The sequence below is a fragment of the Rattus norvegicus genome, chromosome 2, assembly GCF_036323735.1.
Source record: "Rattus norvegicus strain BN/NHsdMcwi chromosome 2, GRCr8, whole genome shotgun sequence".
NCBI classification, from domain to species: Eukaryota; Metazoa; Chordata; class Mammalia; order Rodentia; family Muridae; genus Rattus; species Rattus norvegicus.
In genome coordinates, this window is record NC_086020.1 from 152285930 (window position 1) to 152302439 (window position 16510).

Sequence of the window (16510 nt, forward strand, 5' to 3'; positions counted from 1 at the left end):
CCATAAAAGGGCCTGTCCATCAAAACCAAAGCTGCAGGATCTCCACGACACAGGGCAACAATAGGATATCAGAGAGTCCTGGTGAGGATCCAGCATTGTAGTGTAGCAGAAGTTAGAAGCCTTGAACCAGACCAATGACTCGTTGCAATGAACATTTGCAAGTAAAACTGTGGGCACCACAGCTTTGATTTTCCCCCCTTTTGGAGGGGAGGTTGCAAGGGCAGAGAGTGAATATGGAGGGATGGGGAGAGGAGTGGGGTTTGGGAGCCGTGATGTGAATGTGTTAATGAAAAGCTAAAAAGAAAACAAACCATCACTCTTAATCTCTCTTATTCAAAGGGTCCATTCGTCTCCCCTGATTTACCATCTGGGAAGTCTTAGCAGAGCAGTTGTCTGCCTGCTTGCTCTTGGGCTTCATAACTGAAGCAGGGAGTGGCCAAGACTCACTCAGGAGTCACTGCTGTGTGCAAGAAGGCGAAGGCTTTCAACAGATTTGCATTGTCACCTCCCCTGCAACGTGCACCTTTTCAGAGCAAATGCATTGTAGAAACTTGCCCATTCTTTACGATTCCTTTTGAAGTCCCCTTTTTAACTCCAGATACAGTAAGGTAAAGTTGACTCATAATATAAGGGAAAGGTGGTAATTTCCCCACTCCTTTTGGTTACAGGTTAGGTAAACACTTCCCCACTGAGCTACATCCAAGTTCCCTGAAAAGCACTGGTTTCATACAGAAGAGACAGAAACAGAATCTCTTAGTTATAATTTCAGCATCCCTCAACAGAGCAGCGTCACACTGCAATACTGCAAATTGCTTGCTTTCATCTCCCAAAGTAGGGAACCACCTAAGCACACAGAAGCACAGTTTTCTCCGTTATCTAGACAAGTTGCAAGCCAGAAAACTAGACTAAACACTAGACAGGAACTCCTTTCTGACCGAGGCCACACTGAGCTCTGAAGTCAGATGAGCTTGTGCAGAAGCCACTTGGTCTCTGCCACAGTCTTAGCAGCTTGTTTTTCTGTGCCACTGTGTTTGCTTCCTACACTGGGGAGCTGAAGATGATCATTATTCTGTGTGGTTTTCCACTGTGCGAGTATCTGGAGTATGAGAGTTTTCTACTAGGAAAGGAGAGACTGTCTCCCCTTCAGACTGTTTTTCCCTCTACATAGTTGTAACTGGTTTATTCTCTAGTTCGCGTTCCCCCAGCCATCTTGGACCTCTCTCCCCACTCTTCATCTCCAGCACTGTCTCCCCTTCCAGCCCAGATATATCCATCCTGCTCTCTCTGACTTTTCTTTAGCCACATCGTAGCCCTCATTTCTTTCCCACTAGCTAATTGCTGATACTGTTGTCTTTCTGTTGCTGTGATAAAATACCATCAGGAGATCAACTTAAGAGAGAAAGGGTTTCTTGTAGTTCACAGTTCAGGTTACAGTGCATTTTAACAGGGAAATCACATAACTGAGCTTGGGAAAACTGGTAAGATTGCATTACAGTCGAGAGGAGAAAGGAACGAGTTAATACAAGCATGCCCACACCAGCTCCTTTCTCCATCCTCATAAACCTCAACACACTCCCCTTCCCACCTAGGGAATGGTGAACCCACAGTGGGCAAGGCTTGCCAGAAACACCGACAGGTTATGGGGTGAATTAGAAGATGGTCTAGTTAGTGTTAAGGCACTTTAATAAGATTCTTGTTTTCTCTCACCAAAATAAGGTATGCTCACTGTTGATGAAGCAATCATCATTCGGATACAATTGTGAGCATTTCCAGTGTATCCTTCTAGACATAAATATGAATAATATTTTATAATAGCCACCATTTTCTCTTATGCAATCTTTTCATCTCAAAATATTATTAAATTTGTTGTTTTTATTTTTATTTTTCATAGCCTCACTTTTATGTGCACGAGTATTTTGCTGCTTGTGTGTCTGCACCATGTGCATGTCTGATGCTCCTGAAAAGCCTGTTTTGAGAAGCAGTTCTTGTCCTTTGCCTGTTTTACTGACAGCTGAGCACAAGCCAAGAGGAAGAGAGCCCCGTGCAGCTCGAGGTGCACACCACCTCCTTCCCACTTGGCGTAACATCAGTTCTCATGAAGGCCTCGCTGCAAATACTTTAATGGTAAAACACGGATTCATTCAAGTAATTGACAGTCACTGAAGCTTAAGGCTAAGCTTCTCTGCCTTACACTTATGATCAGCCCCATTTCTCTCTCTCTCTCTCTCTCTCTCTCTCTCTCTCTCTCCTGTAAATGTTTCTCCATAATACATGGAACCTCAAAATACTGTCAATTTGATGGCAAAGGATATTGACCATTTTTCATTTATTTATTCGTCATTTATGTTTCTTCTGAGAACTTTCTATTCAGTTTTTATGTGTTTATTTCAGACACTAAGTGGTGTGTAGTTGACAAAGGTTTTATCTCATTTGGTCTATCTTGCAAATGTGTTTCCTTTGCTAAGGGGAGTTTTGTTTTGTTTTGTTTTTAGTTTCATGTAATCCATTTGTCTACTCTTAGAGGTTATTTCCTGTACCACTGGAGTCATCTGTCAAAGCCCTTGCCCAGGTTCATATCTGGTGTTCCCCTCTAGCAGGCTCTCAAGTCTCAGACTCATTACACATAGGCTCCTTCGTGCAGAGTGAAAGCAAGGATCTAAGTTCACTCTTCCAAATGTGGACATCCAGTTTTTCCAGCACCCTTTGTTGAAGACGTTCCCCTGAGGTACGTCGTCAGAGATGAGAGGGCTGTAGCTCTGAGGGCTGCTCCTGGTCCTTCCCATATTCCACAGTCCGTCTGTGTGCTCTGCTAGCACTGTTTCTCCACTCAGAATTGCTTTCTCTCTTTTATTACCTGTTTTCCTACAAACCACCATGGGCCACCGAGAGGAATCTGTTAGCTGGACTATCCTGTGGCTCTCTAGGGTTTAGCTCTGAAGTTTCTCTGTCGATTTTCAGTTTGGAGGCCTCTCTGAAGGTGAGGATGCTGTATGCAGCTCTCATGCTACCTCATCCTTCGTGTCTCTCACTGCTGTTTAAATGGGGGTTCCAACACATTGTTGCATGGTGTTTGCAACCGTTACACACACTTGCCAAGTTTACCCTTTATTAATGTGCAGTTGGCTGCTCCATCTCCTTATGCATTGTGATTTGGAACCTACTCTCTCAGGTATCAGAGCAGCCTTCATGGTTTTATTTCTGACCTTTGACTTTTTTACCCCCATTTGTTGAAAATAACCTTTTTCTTATATATTATGTTTTTTTTTTTTTTTTTTTTTTGGTTCTTTTTTTCGGAGCTGGGGACCGAACCCAGGGCCTTGCGCTTCCTAGGTAAGCGCTCTACCACTGAGCTAAATCCCCAGCCCATATATTATATTCTGATCATGGTCTCTTCTACTCTACTCCTCCAACTTCCTCCCCACCTCCCATCCCATCCAGGTTTATCCTTTTCCTGTCTCTCATTAGAAACAATAATAATAGTAAAATAAGATAAAACAAAAACTAACAAACACATCGGAATTAGACACACAAATGAAAGGGAAGGGGCCCATGATGAGAAGGCACAAGAAACGGGGACCCACGCATTTGCATACTCAGGAATCTCATAAACTGGAAGCCATAGTATATATGCGGAGAACCTGTAGGGTAAAAGGAGAGAAGAAAATACATGTAAATGCAATAAAAGTAAGCAATATTAAGATAAAATTGGAACAAAGCAGAAAAAGCACTCACATGACATTGTGAGACGAGGAGGCTCCAGAGATCCAGCTTAGCTCACTGTCTGTCCGCCTCTGCGGCTAGCCCCGCCCCTGCCCTCAGGGTGGTTGGTTTCCCAGGGTATCAGTTCTGGGTTAGGGATAAGGGCATGCATCCCCCTTTCAGCTATAGGACTCCAACCTATGCGGCCCCTGTGCACGCTGCCTCGGTCTCTGCGCTCACATGTGCATAGATCCTGTTGATTTATGGGGCCTCGATTCCTTAGTGTCCTCCACCAGTCTCCCCACTTCATCTTCTGCAGGGTTCCCTGAGCCCTGTGGGGAGGGGATTGATGGAGACCTCCCACTCAGAACTGAGTGCTCTCAGGTCCCTCATTCTCTCCACAATGAATATCTGGCTGTGGGTCTCTGTATTTGTTCACATCAGCTGCAGGAAGAAGCTTTTCTGGTGGCTGAGTCGGACACTGTTCTATGAGTTTAGCAGAATGTCACTGGAAGTTTTTTGTTACTTGTTTTAAGTTTTATAACAGCGTTTTGTTTTACTGTAGGTCTCTGGTTCTTGGACACCTACGCAGTGTCAGGTATGGGTTCCATCTTGTGGAGTGGGCCTGAAGTCAAGCTAGTCATTGGTTGTGCCGCCATTGCACTAGCATATCTTGCAGGCAGGAAACCTTGCCCATCGTACAGGTGTAGCTAGCTTGATGTTTATATTCTTTTGGTAGCATGCAGAATACTGTCATCTACCCTGTGTAGACACCAGTTCAACTTCTCCACGTTCAATGAATTGGATAGATGTCATCAGCAATGGGGCCTTGCCATCAGTTTGTGGACAGCAACCTACAGACTTGACAACAGACTCAGGTGTTTCCATGGGATCCCTTTGTCCAACATCTGTCCAACATCTGTAACCAAGTCCCAGAACTGGAAGCTTCATTTGGTGACAAGGGATGGCCTCTGTCTTTCCGTTTTCTTGGTGATTTCAGTTAGATCACCTTCATATATGTGCATATTTTAGGAAGCTTCTACTTACTGCACTAGGTTTCCGTACGACACCTCAACTGCTTCTTAATATTAGCTTTCTCTCCCTTCATGATCCCCCTCTCCACCAGATACTCCTATACAGCCCCCAACCCCTATCCATCCACAACTATCTATTCTACTCATCTTTCCTAGGGAGATCTATCTGTTCCTCCCCACCCCAGTCCTTTATCCTATAACTACCCCTGTACTTGATTATCATTGACTTACATATTACATATTACAGCTAATATCCATATATAAGTGAATAATATGGTGGATTGAATAGGAATGGCCCCTATAGATTCAGGTGTATGAATGCTTGGCCATAGGGGGGTGGCACTATAGGAGATGTGGCCTTGTTGGAGTAGATGTGGCCTTACTGGAGGAAGTGGGTCACTAGAGGTGGGATTTGAGGTCTAAAAGCTCAAGTCTGGCCAGTGTGTCCCATCCTCCTGCTGCTACCATGTTTCCCCCTGTGATGACAATGGACTAAACCTCTGAGCTATAAGCCAGCCCCAATTAAATATTTTCTTTTATAAGAATTTCCATGGTCATGGTGTCTCATCACAGCAATAAAACCCTAACTAAGACACATATTCGTCTTTCTGATTTTCTTTCTAATTCCTTCTAGTTACCTGTGAATTTCATTCCCTGCGAATTTCATTTCCAGGCTCTTCTGGCTTTTTGAGTCTCTGTTGAGAAGTCATGTGTAATCCTAATATGTCTGCCTCTATATGTTAGTTGGCCTTTTTCCTTATAGTTTGCCTTCGGGTTTTATTGCTGAAAAGAGACCAGGACCACGGCAACTCTTATAAAGCAAATATTTAATTGGGATTGGCTTATGGTTTCAGAGGTTTAGTGCATTATTGTCATGGAGGGAAGCCTGGCGACACACAGGCAGATGTGGTACTGCAGACAGAGCTCAGAGTTCTACATCTCGATCTGAAGGTAGCAGAATCAGACTGAGCTCCATACTGGGTAGAATCTGAGCACAGGAGACCTCTCAAAGCCTGCCCCTACCATAACATATTTCTGCCCCACCTCCTAACAGTGCCACACCCCATGGGCCAGGCATTCAGACACTTGAGCATGGGGACATTCCTATTCAAACCACCACACACTTTTAACATTCTTTCTTTGTTCTGTAAATGTCCTGTTTTATTATGTATCATAGGGAATTTCTTTTCTGGTTTAGTCTATTTAGTGTTCTCTATAATTCTTGTACCTTGACAGGCATCTCCTTCTTTAGTTATTGAAATTTTCTTCTTTGATTTTGTTGAAAATATTTTCTCTGACTTTGAACTGGGTTGTTTCCTCCTCTTCCTCTTCCTCTTCCTCTTCTTCCTCCTCCTCCTCTTCCTCTTCCTCTCCTTCCTCTTCCTCTTCCTCTTCTTCCTCCTTCTCCTCCTCCTCTTCCTGTTCTCCTATTCTTTTTAAAATTTATTTATATTTTATGTATATGGGTACACTGTCACTACCTTCAGACACACCAGAAGAGGGCATCAGATCCCATTACAGATGGTTGCAAGCCACCATGTGGTTGCTGGGAATTGAACTCAGGACCTCTGGAAGAGCAGACAGTCCTCTTAACTGCTGAGCCATCTCTCCAGTCCTCTTCTTCTATTCTTACCATTCATAGATTTGATCTTTTTATGTCCTGGATTTCCTGGATGTTTTGTGCTAAGAATTTCTTAGATTTAATATTTTCTTTGATGGAGGTATTCATATTTTTATCTTATTGTATTTTCAATGTCTGAGATTCTCTCTTCTATCTTGTATTCTGCTGGTGAGACTTGCCCCTGAGTTTCCTGTGTGAGTTTCTAAAAATTTTATTTTCAGATTTCTCTCACTTTGGGTTTTCTCTATTCTGTTTCTCTCTTTGGGTCTTCAACGGTCTTATTCTCTTCCTCTCACTGTTTGTGTATTCATAAATTTCTTTAAGGGATTTATTCATCCTTTGTTAAAGACCTCTGTCATCTTCATAAAGGCTAGTGCTTCAGCTGCACTGCAGTACTCAGGCTAGTGGAGCCAAATGTCCTGGATGTTTACTGGTTGTGTTTTTATGCTGTCCTTTAGGCATTTGAGTTTGGGAAGTTTGTAATTCTAGTTCTTGATAATGGTCTTGTCTTTATTGGGTGGGTGTTTGTTCTTTGTTTTCTGTTGCCCTCTCTGGTTCTTACAAGAGTGTGGTGGTTGTGTGTTGCCTGGTAGGAAATTCTTGTGCGAATTCTGATAAAAATGGTCATGGGGGATTCTGGGTAAAATGTGTTTCTAGGTGTTGAGAGCTGACACTAGGCATGGGGATGGGATAGGGGAGGCTTTTGAAGGGAGGAGCCACAGAAAGGAGGCAAGGGGCAGAGAGTGAGGAGAGGCCATAGCAGGTATTTCGCTACAGAGCTATAACTAGGGATGAGACTGGTGGGCGACTGGTTGGATTGGAGGGTAGAGGAAGTTCTACAGTTAGCCTACCTGCTTCCCTGGCTGCAGCTTAGTGATGCTTTTTGCTGTGCATCCCCCATCCCCTAGGGTGACTCTTCAACATCCCCTCTGTTCTTTTTCAAAGTCTTCATTTCCTTACCGATTTTTTCTCCCCTTTTAAAAAATTTTTGCCTCCAAACACCTATTTTTTTGCCAACATTTTTATTTACATCCTGAATTAATTTTTTTCTTTGTTCATTTGCTAATCTGAGTCTTCTATGTGACCATTGATCCTTTTTAAAGTTAGAACCTTTCTCTTGCATCTCACCAACGTTTCTTACGGTTAACTTTGGCCACTAGTAATGAGGAGCTGTGAGCTGTCACAAGTGGCTGTTCTTTCATTATCTGTATGTTTGTTGTGCTTTGCCTGCCTGAAAGGCTGGGTGCGTGCTCCAGTCTTTTTATTTTTCCTATTTCTTCACTGTTTTGGTTTCATTTCACACAGGTCTTCCTGGTAAGTTATCTTTACTTGAACTTATGCTCCCAGCTGCTACTCAGGGAGCAGCAACTGTGGTAGCAGGTGATTCGCCAAGACACCTGAGGCCAATCGGGCCCGTCTTGTGTGCCCAGTCAGGTTCAGATATATGAGATGCTGATCTGGAGGAAATGTAGTTTATAATCTTCAGAGATAGGTGCATTCTTAATTAACAATTAATTTACAGAGCAAGGAAGGACTGGGAAAGGTGCCAAGGTGGATGAAGTGTGAAGGAGAGGAGTGGGCATGGGCTAGAGTCAGGAAGTTACAGAGACAACACTGTAGAGTGGGGAGAAGCAAAGGAAGCCGCTGAAAGCCTCTTTAATTGAGACACAGGCTGAAACAGAACAACTAAACAAAGTTTTGTTTTTAAACCTGTAAATTAAGGAGCCAAAACCATCCAATGGAAAAAAGATAGCATTTTCAGCAAATGGTGCTGGTTCAACTGGAGGGCAACATGTAGAAGAATGCAGATCGATCCATGCTTATCACCCTGTACAAAGCTTAAGTCCAAGTGGATCAAGGACCTCCACATCAAACCAGACACACTCAAACTAATAGAAGAAAAACTAGGGAAGCATCTGGAACACATGGGCACTGGAAAAAATTTCCTGAACAAAACACCAATGGCTTATGCTCTAAGATCAAGAATCGACAAATGGGATCTCATAAAACTGCAAAGCTTCTGTAAGGCAAAGGACACTGTGGTTAGGACAAAACGGCAACCAACAGATTGGGAAAAGATCTTTACCAATCCTACAACAGATAGAGGCCTTATATCCAAAATATACAAAGAACTCAAGAAGTTAGACCGCAGGGAGACAAATAACCCTATTAAAAAATGGGGTTCAGAGCTAAACAAAGAATTCACAGCTGAGGAATGCCGAATGGCTGAGAAACACCTAAAGAAATGTTCAACATCTTTAGTCATAAGGGAAATGCAAATCAAAACAACCCTGAGATTTCACCTCACACCAGTGAGAATGGCTATGATCAAAAACTCAGGCGACAGCAGATGCTGGCGAGGATGTGGAGAAAGAGGAACACTCCTCCATTGTTGGTGGGATTGCAGACTGGTAAAACCATTCTGGAAATCAGTCTGGAAGTTCCTCAGAAAATTGGACATTGAACTGCCTGAGGATCCAGCTATACCTCTCTTGGGCATATACCCAAAAGATGCCCCAACATATAAAAAAGACACATGCTCCACTATATTCATAGCAGCCTTATTTATAATAGCCAGAATGTGGAAAGAACCTAGATGCCCTTCAACAGAGGAATGGATACAGGAAATGTGGTACATCTAAACAATGGAATATTACTCAGCTATCAAAAACAATGACTTTATGAAATTCATAGGCAAATGGATGGAACTGGAAAATATCATCCTGAGTGAGGTAACCCAATCACACAAAAACACACATGGTATGCACTCACTGATAAGTGGTTATTAGCCCAAATGCTCGAATTACCCTAAATGCACAGAACACATGAAACTCAAGGATGACCAAAGTGTGGATGCTTCACTCCTTCTTTAAAAGGGGAATAAGAATACCCTTGTGAGGGTATAGGGAGGCAAAGTTTAGAACAGAGGCTGAAGGAACGCCCATTCAGAGCCTGCCCCACATGTGGCCCATACATATATAGCCACCAAACTAGATAAGATGGATGAAGCAAAGAAGTGCAGGCTGACAGGAACTGGATGTAGATTTCTCCTGAGAGACACAGCCGGAATATAGCAAATACATAGGCGAATGCCAGCAGCAAACCACTGAACTGAGAATGGGACCCCCGTTGAAGGAATCAGAGAAAGGACTGGAAGAGCTTGAAGGGGCTCGAGACCCCATATGTACAACAATGCCAAGCAACCAGAGCTTCCAGGGACTAAGCCACTACCCCAAGACTATACATGGACTGACCCTGGGCTCCAACCTCATAGGTAGCAATGAATAGCCTAGTAAGGGCACCAGTGGAAGGGGAAGCCTTTGGTCCTGCCAAGGCTGGACCCCCAGTGAACGGGATTGTTGGGGGGAGGGCAGTAATGGGGGAGGATGGGAAGGGGAACACAGACAGAGAAGGGGAGGGGGATGTTGGCCTGGAAACCGGGAAAGGGAATAACATTTGAAATGTAAATAAGAAATACCTAATTTAATAAAGATGGAAAAAAAACCTGTAAATTAAAACAAAGTAGGAAGATGGTATAGCGTAGGCGGACACTCTCTTTTTAGTTGACTGGTTTCTTGCTCACCCTCTATCTTTTGTAGCAGTTTCTGAGCTGGGGGAAGGGCTGCTAGTCCCAGTAAGCTGATCAAGTCACTTAGCATGTCCTTCCTGTCAAGAGCTTTCTGCAGTTCTCTTGTTTGAAGCCCTTTACAACTTCATCATGGTTCTTTCTGTGGCCCTTTCTGCGCCAGCCGCTCTGGGGACTAAGAAGGCCTGCTCACTCAGCCCACGCAACCCACACAGCCCACACAGCCCACACAGCCCACACAGCCCACTCAGCCCACTCTGCCCTCACATACTTGCCTTTTTCGTGTGATGGACTCTTCCAGCCGTGCCTGGCAGCAGTCTGCAGCACCACCAAATTGAGCAGTGCACGGTTTCCTTCCCACGTCACCACTGGTTCGGGCGGGCAGTGTTGGAGCCATTTCCTTCCCAGCTGGTCACTGCAGGGTACTAATGGAGAATCCCGGTTTCACATCCACTTCACACTCCTGTCTCCACAGCCTGCCCTGCTCTTGCAGTCTGGGAACGCACTGTGCGTTCAGGCCCTGGTCGCCGCTCAGCAGCCTGGTCAGTCTTTCTCCTCCTTGCTCTTCTTTCTCCTCCATCTTCATTTTTGCCGGGACCGAGTTATTTAAGCCCAGGCAATTCGTGTAATTAAAAACAACAGCAGCACCACCAAAACCCCCACCGGCAAGAAGTGTAATTTTTGTCATTTGTAAAATATAGGTTATAAGTCATACATTAAATTCACAGCACAGAAGCCTTCTAGAATGATTAGTCTTAAAATACAAAGGAACACATCTCCTGTCTTCAAAACAAAACAAACACCTGTCCTTGTCAACATTTTCCCCTTTTTCCCCACCCATAGGATCAGCAGTGGTTGTTTGGTTTGTTTTGTTTTGCTGTTTCAAACTCACTTGGTCCTTCCCCACAACAGGTTTCCCCCCTTTTCCTTTGCTTTCTTTCTGCTTTATCCTTTGCTGACACAGAGTAGAACTCATTAGTCTTCACGATACAGAAGATACTCATTTGATACTCAAGTAAAACAGTTTCTAACCCAGTGGTTCTGAGCTGAGGAAAGTTGACCCCTTTGAGGTGGCACATCAGATAGGTACATTAGGATTCGGAACAGTAGCAGGACTACAGCTATGAAGTAGCAACATAAATAATTCTATGGGTGACGGTCACCACAACATACTAAAGGGTCACAGCATTAGGGAGGTCGAGAACCACTGCTGTGACAATATGTATTCATAAAAATTTTCAAACAGAAAAAATAACAAATGTGTAAAAATGTGCCTGAACAAATGTGTGTGCTCTCATTACTTACTTGTATCTCACATATGATAACATTTTACCTTACTTCTCCCAAGAAATTGTTAAGGAACACAAACTAAAACCCCATGCCCATGTACAAGAGCAAGGTCCTTAAAGTGGGAAATGATGATTTCGGAGTGGACTTGGAAGAGGTGGCTTCGTTCCAGCACAGCAGTAAGTGCACTTGGGTGACACACAGTGTGCCTGTCACTGCTCTCCCTCCTTCTGTGCACTTATGAAGTCACTGAAGGCTGGGAGCCCTGTGCAGGGTGCCCGTAGCTGTTTGGCCTGGAACAAGCAGAGGCAGAGTTTGAAGCTGGGCGTGCGTGGCCTTAACGGTCCTGCACAGCACCTCTGCAATGTTAAGTGTTGAATCATGTTAGAAGCTTCAAAGTTAGTTTGGGTTTTCTTATCTCTAACATTACATTTTTTTTAGAGACATTTGTTTTTTTTTTTAATGCTTGAAATTCATTTATTGTTGTTGAGACAAATAATTTTGTGACTCAGAATCTTCAGTGAGGCCATCTTAATCCTTTAAAATTGCAACTGCCATCTCTCATCATCAGGCCAAACACTCTGAACATACCCCATCAAATCTGATCTTAGAAATTGCAACTGTCAAATCAAACATTAAAAATTTATTCTTTTTACCCTGTGTCTTTGAATGCCTTTATGCCTGTTTATGTTTCCATCTTGCTACTTGAGCCTTGAATTATATTTTTTCCTCAAAACAGCACTTTGGACTAAAATTTAAGAGTGCATGTATTTTCTTTATATTAGGAGTTTTTAAGCTTGAAACTTCTTTCTATACTTTGAGGTATATTTATTGTTTGATATTATCTTATGCCTATTATACTTTTCAAGTGACTATTAAAGCTTTCTAGCTTCCTATAAAATAGTTAACCATGAATACCTTTTGTATGCGCAGTTTCTCAAAGCCTTTCAGAATCACAGGATTCTTTCAAATGACTAATTACTGCAAATCTGGTGCCTGTGTAATGTTATCCAGCAAGCAGCTGCTTCATATTGAAGAGAGGCTAAGAGCTCTTTTTGGTTTTGTTCATTTAAAATCATTTGCTTCTTATTTAATATCTGCAAAGAACGCAGTCACATCATCATAGAATGTGCTGTTGTAAATTCTGGATTGTTTCCATGGGTTCCGCCTTACATCTGCATGGTGTTTAAAGCCACTGCTTCCTTTCTCTCCCTAGTCATTCAGGGCCTTTCGCCTCATAATCCAATGTCATGCTGAATGACAGAAAATTGAAGTTGAATTTATTTGACTATAGAGAAGGACTGCACAGAACAATGCACTTATTTAAGAACTCCTTGCCTCAGAAACTGAAGGAGCTGTTTTGTGCAGGTGGCTTACACTCTCTGCTGCTTATCCTGACTGTGTTCCTTTATTTATTAAGGATAGGAACTGGGCATTCTGCTTCTGAAAACAAAGGATCCTGCTAGTCTACTTGAACCTTTATTAAGCCTGTGGGATGTGTACATATCATTCTGAACCACAGAGACACATCTATGTTTTTGTTTTTTTAAAATAGCCCTTAGCACTTCCTGATTACAAAAAAATACAAGCAAAAAAATGAAAAGCAGCCATGAAAATATATAAATCATCTCCCAATAACACACCAGGGGGCTTTTTACATTTTGAGTTTTTCATAATGAATTGTGTTTCCTCAGCTCTACGTGTTTTTTCTGCTTAAATAAAATGCTTTCTTGGTTGGCACTGCTTATATTTCTGTTTCTGTTTACTTAATGTGACAACCTTCATAGGTTCTTGTGTTTAAAGGGAAAACATTTATTACATTACTTTACCAATATTCAGAGCTGTTGTAAGACATGAGGTAAACAATCATAGGGACAGTGTCTCCCGTGCTGGTTAGACACTGTGAACCAAAGGCTAACCTATATTTATTCTGAAAGTGAGAGGGGAAGAGAAACGTGTGAGGAAAGAGTAACCCTTTGTAAAGAGCACACTAGCTTTGTCCTTATCCCTGCACAGGGGCTGTGGCATAGTTTGTTTTATTTGGAACCTGGTAAATTCTGGAACTCTGATGCATCAGCATATTGAAATGTGAGCCTCAGAATAGTGTTTGTTTTTATTTTATGTGCACTGGTGCTTTGCCTGCCTGTTATATATATGCAAGAGTGTCAGATCTTGGAGTTACAGACAGTTGTGAAGCACCATGTGAGTGCTGGTAATTGGACTTGTGTCCTCTGGAAATGCAGTCGGAGATCTTAACTACTGAGCCATCTCTCCAGCCCTGTTTTCTTTTCCTTTCTTTTAATAGAATACTTTTTAATGTTACCAAAATGAGCTTGAATTAGTGGCTATTTTTAGCATATGCTACTCTACCAATTCTCAGGTAATTGAGAATTAATTACACAAAATTTACATACCAAGTTCTCTCTCTGGGAGTTTAAAGCTCATCAGTTTTAACTATTGCCTTAGAAATATAGTACACTTTATCATGGGACTCAGATCCACTCAGGATGATATCCTGACAGAAGCACCAAGGAGCATCCTGAAGAAAACAGGGTTGTTGTTGTCTGTGTTGTTTGCTCTGCGAAGGGCACCATATTTGTCTTTATTCTTTCACCACTAAAGTAATATTTCCCATTTTGTAATGTATATCTCTTTAAAGGTTCAGACACTATAACTGGCCTAGAACAGTGTTCACCACACTTCTTTGACAAACAGTGTTCGCTTGTGGGTTTTCTGTTTCAGGAGTCAATGTGAGTGAGAAAAATTTAGGGATCAGGCAAAACAACTCAGTTTGAACCACTGGATCACTTGGCAGCTTGCTGAATGAACTTACTTTCCTCTTTCCACTTATAATAATCTCTTCCTGGTAGCCATGACCACAAGTGAACACAGGCAGGGCGAGCATAGCATCTACCAGTTAGCATCAGCTCCTCCCTCTTGAGAGGCGAGTACCATGCTCAGCACTGGGGCATAGCATCCCACAGTGAGCACCAGCTCCTTGCTCTTCAGCGTGTGTCAAACCTGCTGCAGCCTGTCTGCAGCCTACTGTGCTTAACTACACAATGACGTGGTACGGAACATTCCAAATACAGTTTCCGGGTTGCGAAAGATTTTTACTAAAAACTATATTTCATATTATTTTCTGTTTTGTTGGAGTGGATTGGTGTAGTACATGTGTTAATAAACTTGAGTTGTCCATGCCATGATGAATATACATTTCAAAGTAGGATATACCTGGTGCAAAATTTTACATGTTGATTAAAATAATCAAAGATAATCTATCTGAAAACATGGTATTTATAAAACTAAAGGTTTTTATATAAATACCTAGAAAACTCTTATGAGAACATTTGCTTAGAGTGAATTTGCTTTCTGATTTGAGGAACCAGCTCATTAGATGGATGGATGGATGGATGGATGGATGGATGGATAGATAGATAGATAGATAGATAGATAGATAGATAGATAGATAGATAGGAAAGCGTGTTGAAGATTTACATAGAAGTTTGGTGTGTGAGTATGGCTTCATTAAAATTTTCAAATTTACTATGAAAGTAGGATATTAAAATGTTTGAGGTAGCTAGAATGTAAAATTTTAATAATCCCCTTGTTTTGAATGACTTTTTCTGTAAAACTCGTTAGTCCATTTGTGTAGTCTCCTTTTGTACCTTAAACGATCCCAGGGAGTTAAGTGGAGTCAAGGTTCAGACCACAGCCCTCACAACAGCCAGTAGGCAGGACAGAAATAAGCCAAGACTCATCACACACTACACATGGCTTCTGGAATAATCCTTCTCAAATACTCCCTAAATTTCCTAGTTGAAGACTGGGTGGAAACCGGTTGCCCACACAGTGTTCTTTGCCTTTTGAAGTTATAATGCTGTTTAGATGCTACTCAGAGTTAAACTATCAACCATGAGCCTGGCACGTCATTTCTCTTACATTTCTATCCAGGGCCTCAGTTTGGGAACAGAAGCTCAGACAGCCAAAGGTTTTAAGAGATGAGCCATGTGATCAGAAATGTGTGGAGTGTGCCAGCCGCACAACTTTCCTTGAAAACACTAGATGGTTAGCCTGTTAGGTGCTTCCAAATAAGCCTGACACATGAAGGGAGAAAAGGCCAGTTGTGTGGGCTGTTGTGAGGGCCACGGACGTGTTGCATAGAACAATACAGGCAAAGGGGAAGAGCAACCTGTGTTGCTCTTAGGAGGTTAAGAGAAATTTCAGAGGGTTCAGTTGAGTTTAGAAAAGCACTAGATGCTAGTGTAGCCCTAGACATTAGTGTAGTGGTAGCTTCTGGCTCCCAGCTGGTCGCATGCATGCATCCAGGAGCTATCTGGATTCTCGAATGGAACACACACACACACACACACACACACACACACACACACACGTTTTTTTTGACATGCTGTGACTAGCTCAAAGGCTGGGCACATCTAAACCTTACCCTGATACCTCAGGCCCAATCGGGGAAGTGGCCAGTGGCTACTTGCCCAAATTCTTACATGACTGGTTAGCTCTCTCTCCAGAAGCTCTTCTACCCCAAGTCTTGGTGATTCCCCGTTCCTCCAAAGCAGTATAGCTAAAAACTACCCCTACACACTAGTGTACTAATGAACATGCTGTGTCGTTTCAGATTTACAGTGTCAAGTAGAGGCCCTTGGGCTGAGACTTCAGAAGACAGTGAAGGAGCTGGACAACTGTAAAGAGATGCTCATGTAAGGTGTAACACTAAACAGCTGTGAGAGTGGCTTGCCCATTGATGTGTCACAAAACTAAGACTTTGGAAAGACGCCAGGGTGTCATCTTCAGGCAGTGGTTCAGTTGTAGGTGATGGTCTGCTGTGGCTTCTTGTGGTTCTGTTGTAGCCTGAAATGAGTATTGGTGGACCTGTCACCCTTTTAACTCAGTAAAGTGTTTCTGTCCCCCGGGAAAGAACCTACGAGTTGTTTCTTGACCTCTAGGCTGGGATCAAGTAGAGAAGGTTACCTAGCTGTGCACCAGTGATTTCTCTTGATGTTCAAATGGAGTAATTCTCTCATTTTTCCTTATATTCATTTCTTTACTGCCTACAACATTTCATTTAAATTTTCTCAATTGTTGTTTCTTAAAATTTCTAATTTTAAGTTCAAAACAGAGCACTTTTAAAATGTTGATTATGTTTTATGAAAACGAGGAGAAAATGCTGGAAATCAAATGATAAGAAAATGCCCTTATAAAATGTCCAGAGGTGGGCTGGAGAGATGACTCAGCGGTTAAGAGCACTGACTGCTCTTCCAGAGG

General features: G+C 42.5%; 1 protein-coding gene across 11 annotated transcripts in view; it reads left to right on the forward strand.

Annotated features, from left to right (window-relative positions):
• Lekr1 (leucine, glutamate and lysine rich 1) overlaps positions 1-16510 on the forward strand; it is a 181387-nt gene that overhangs the window by 90927 nt on the left and 73950 nt on the right. For all 11 annotated transcript variants that reach the window (XM_017590967.3, XM_006232472.5, XM_039102618.2 and 8 more), the window contains one exon: positions 15864-15945. In XM_017590967.3, the coding sequence (XP_017446456.1) occupies positions 15864-15945 (82 nt within the window). The remainder of the gene's footprint in view (positions 1-15863; positions 15946-16510) is intronic.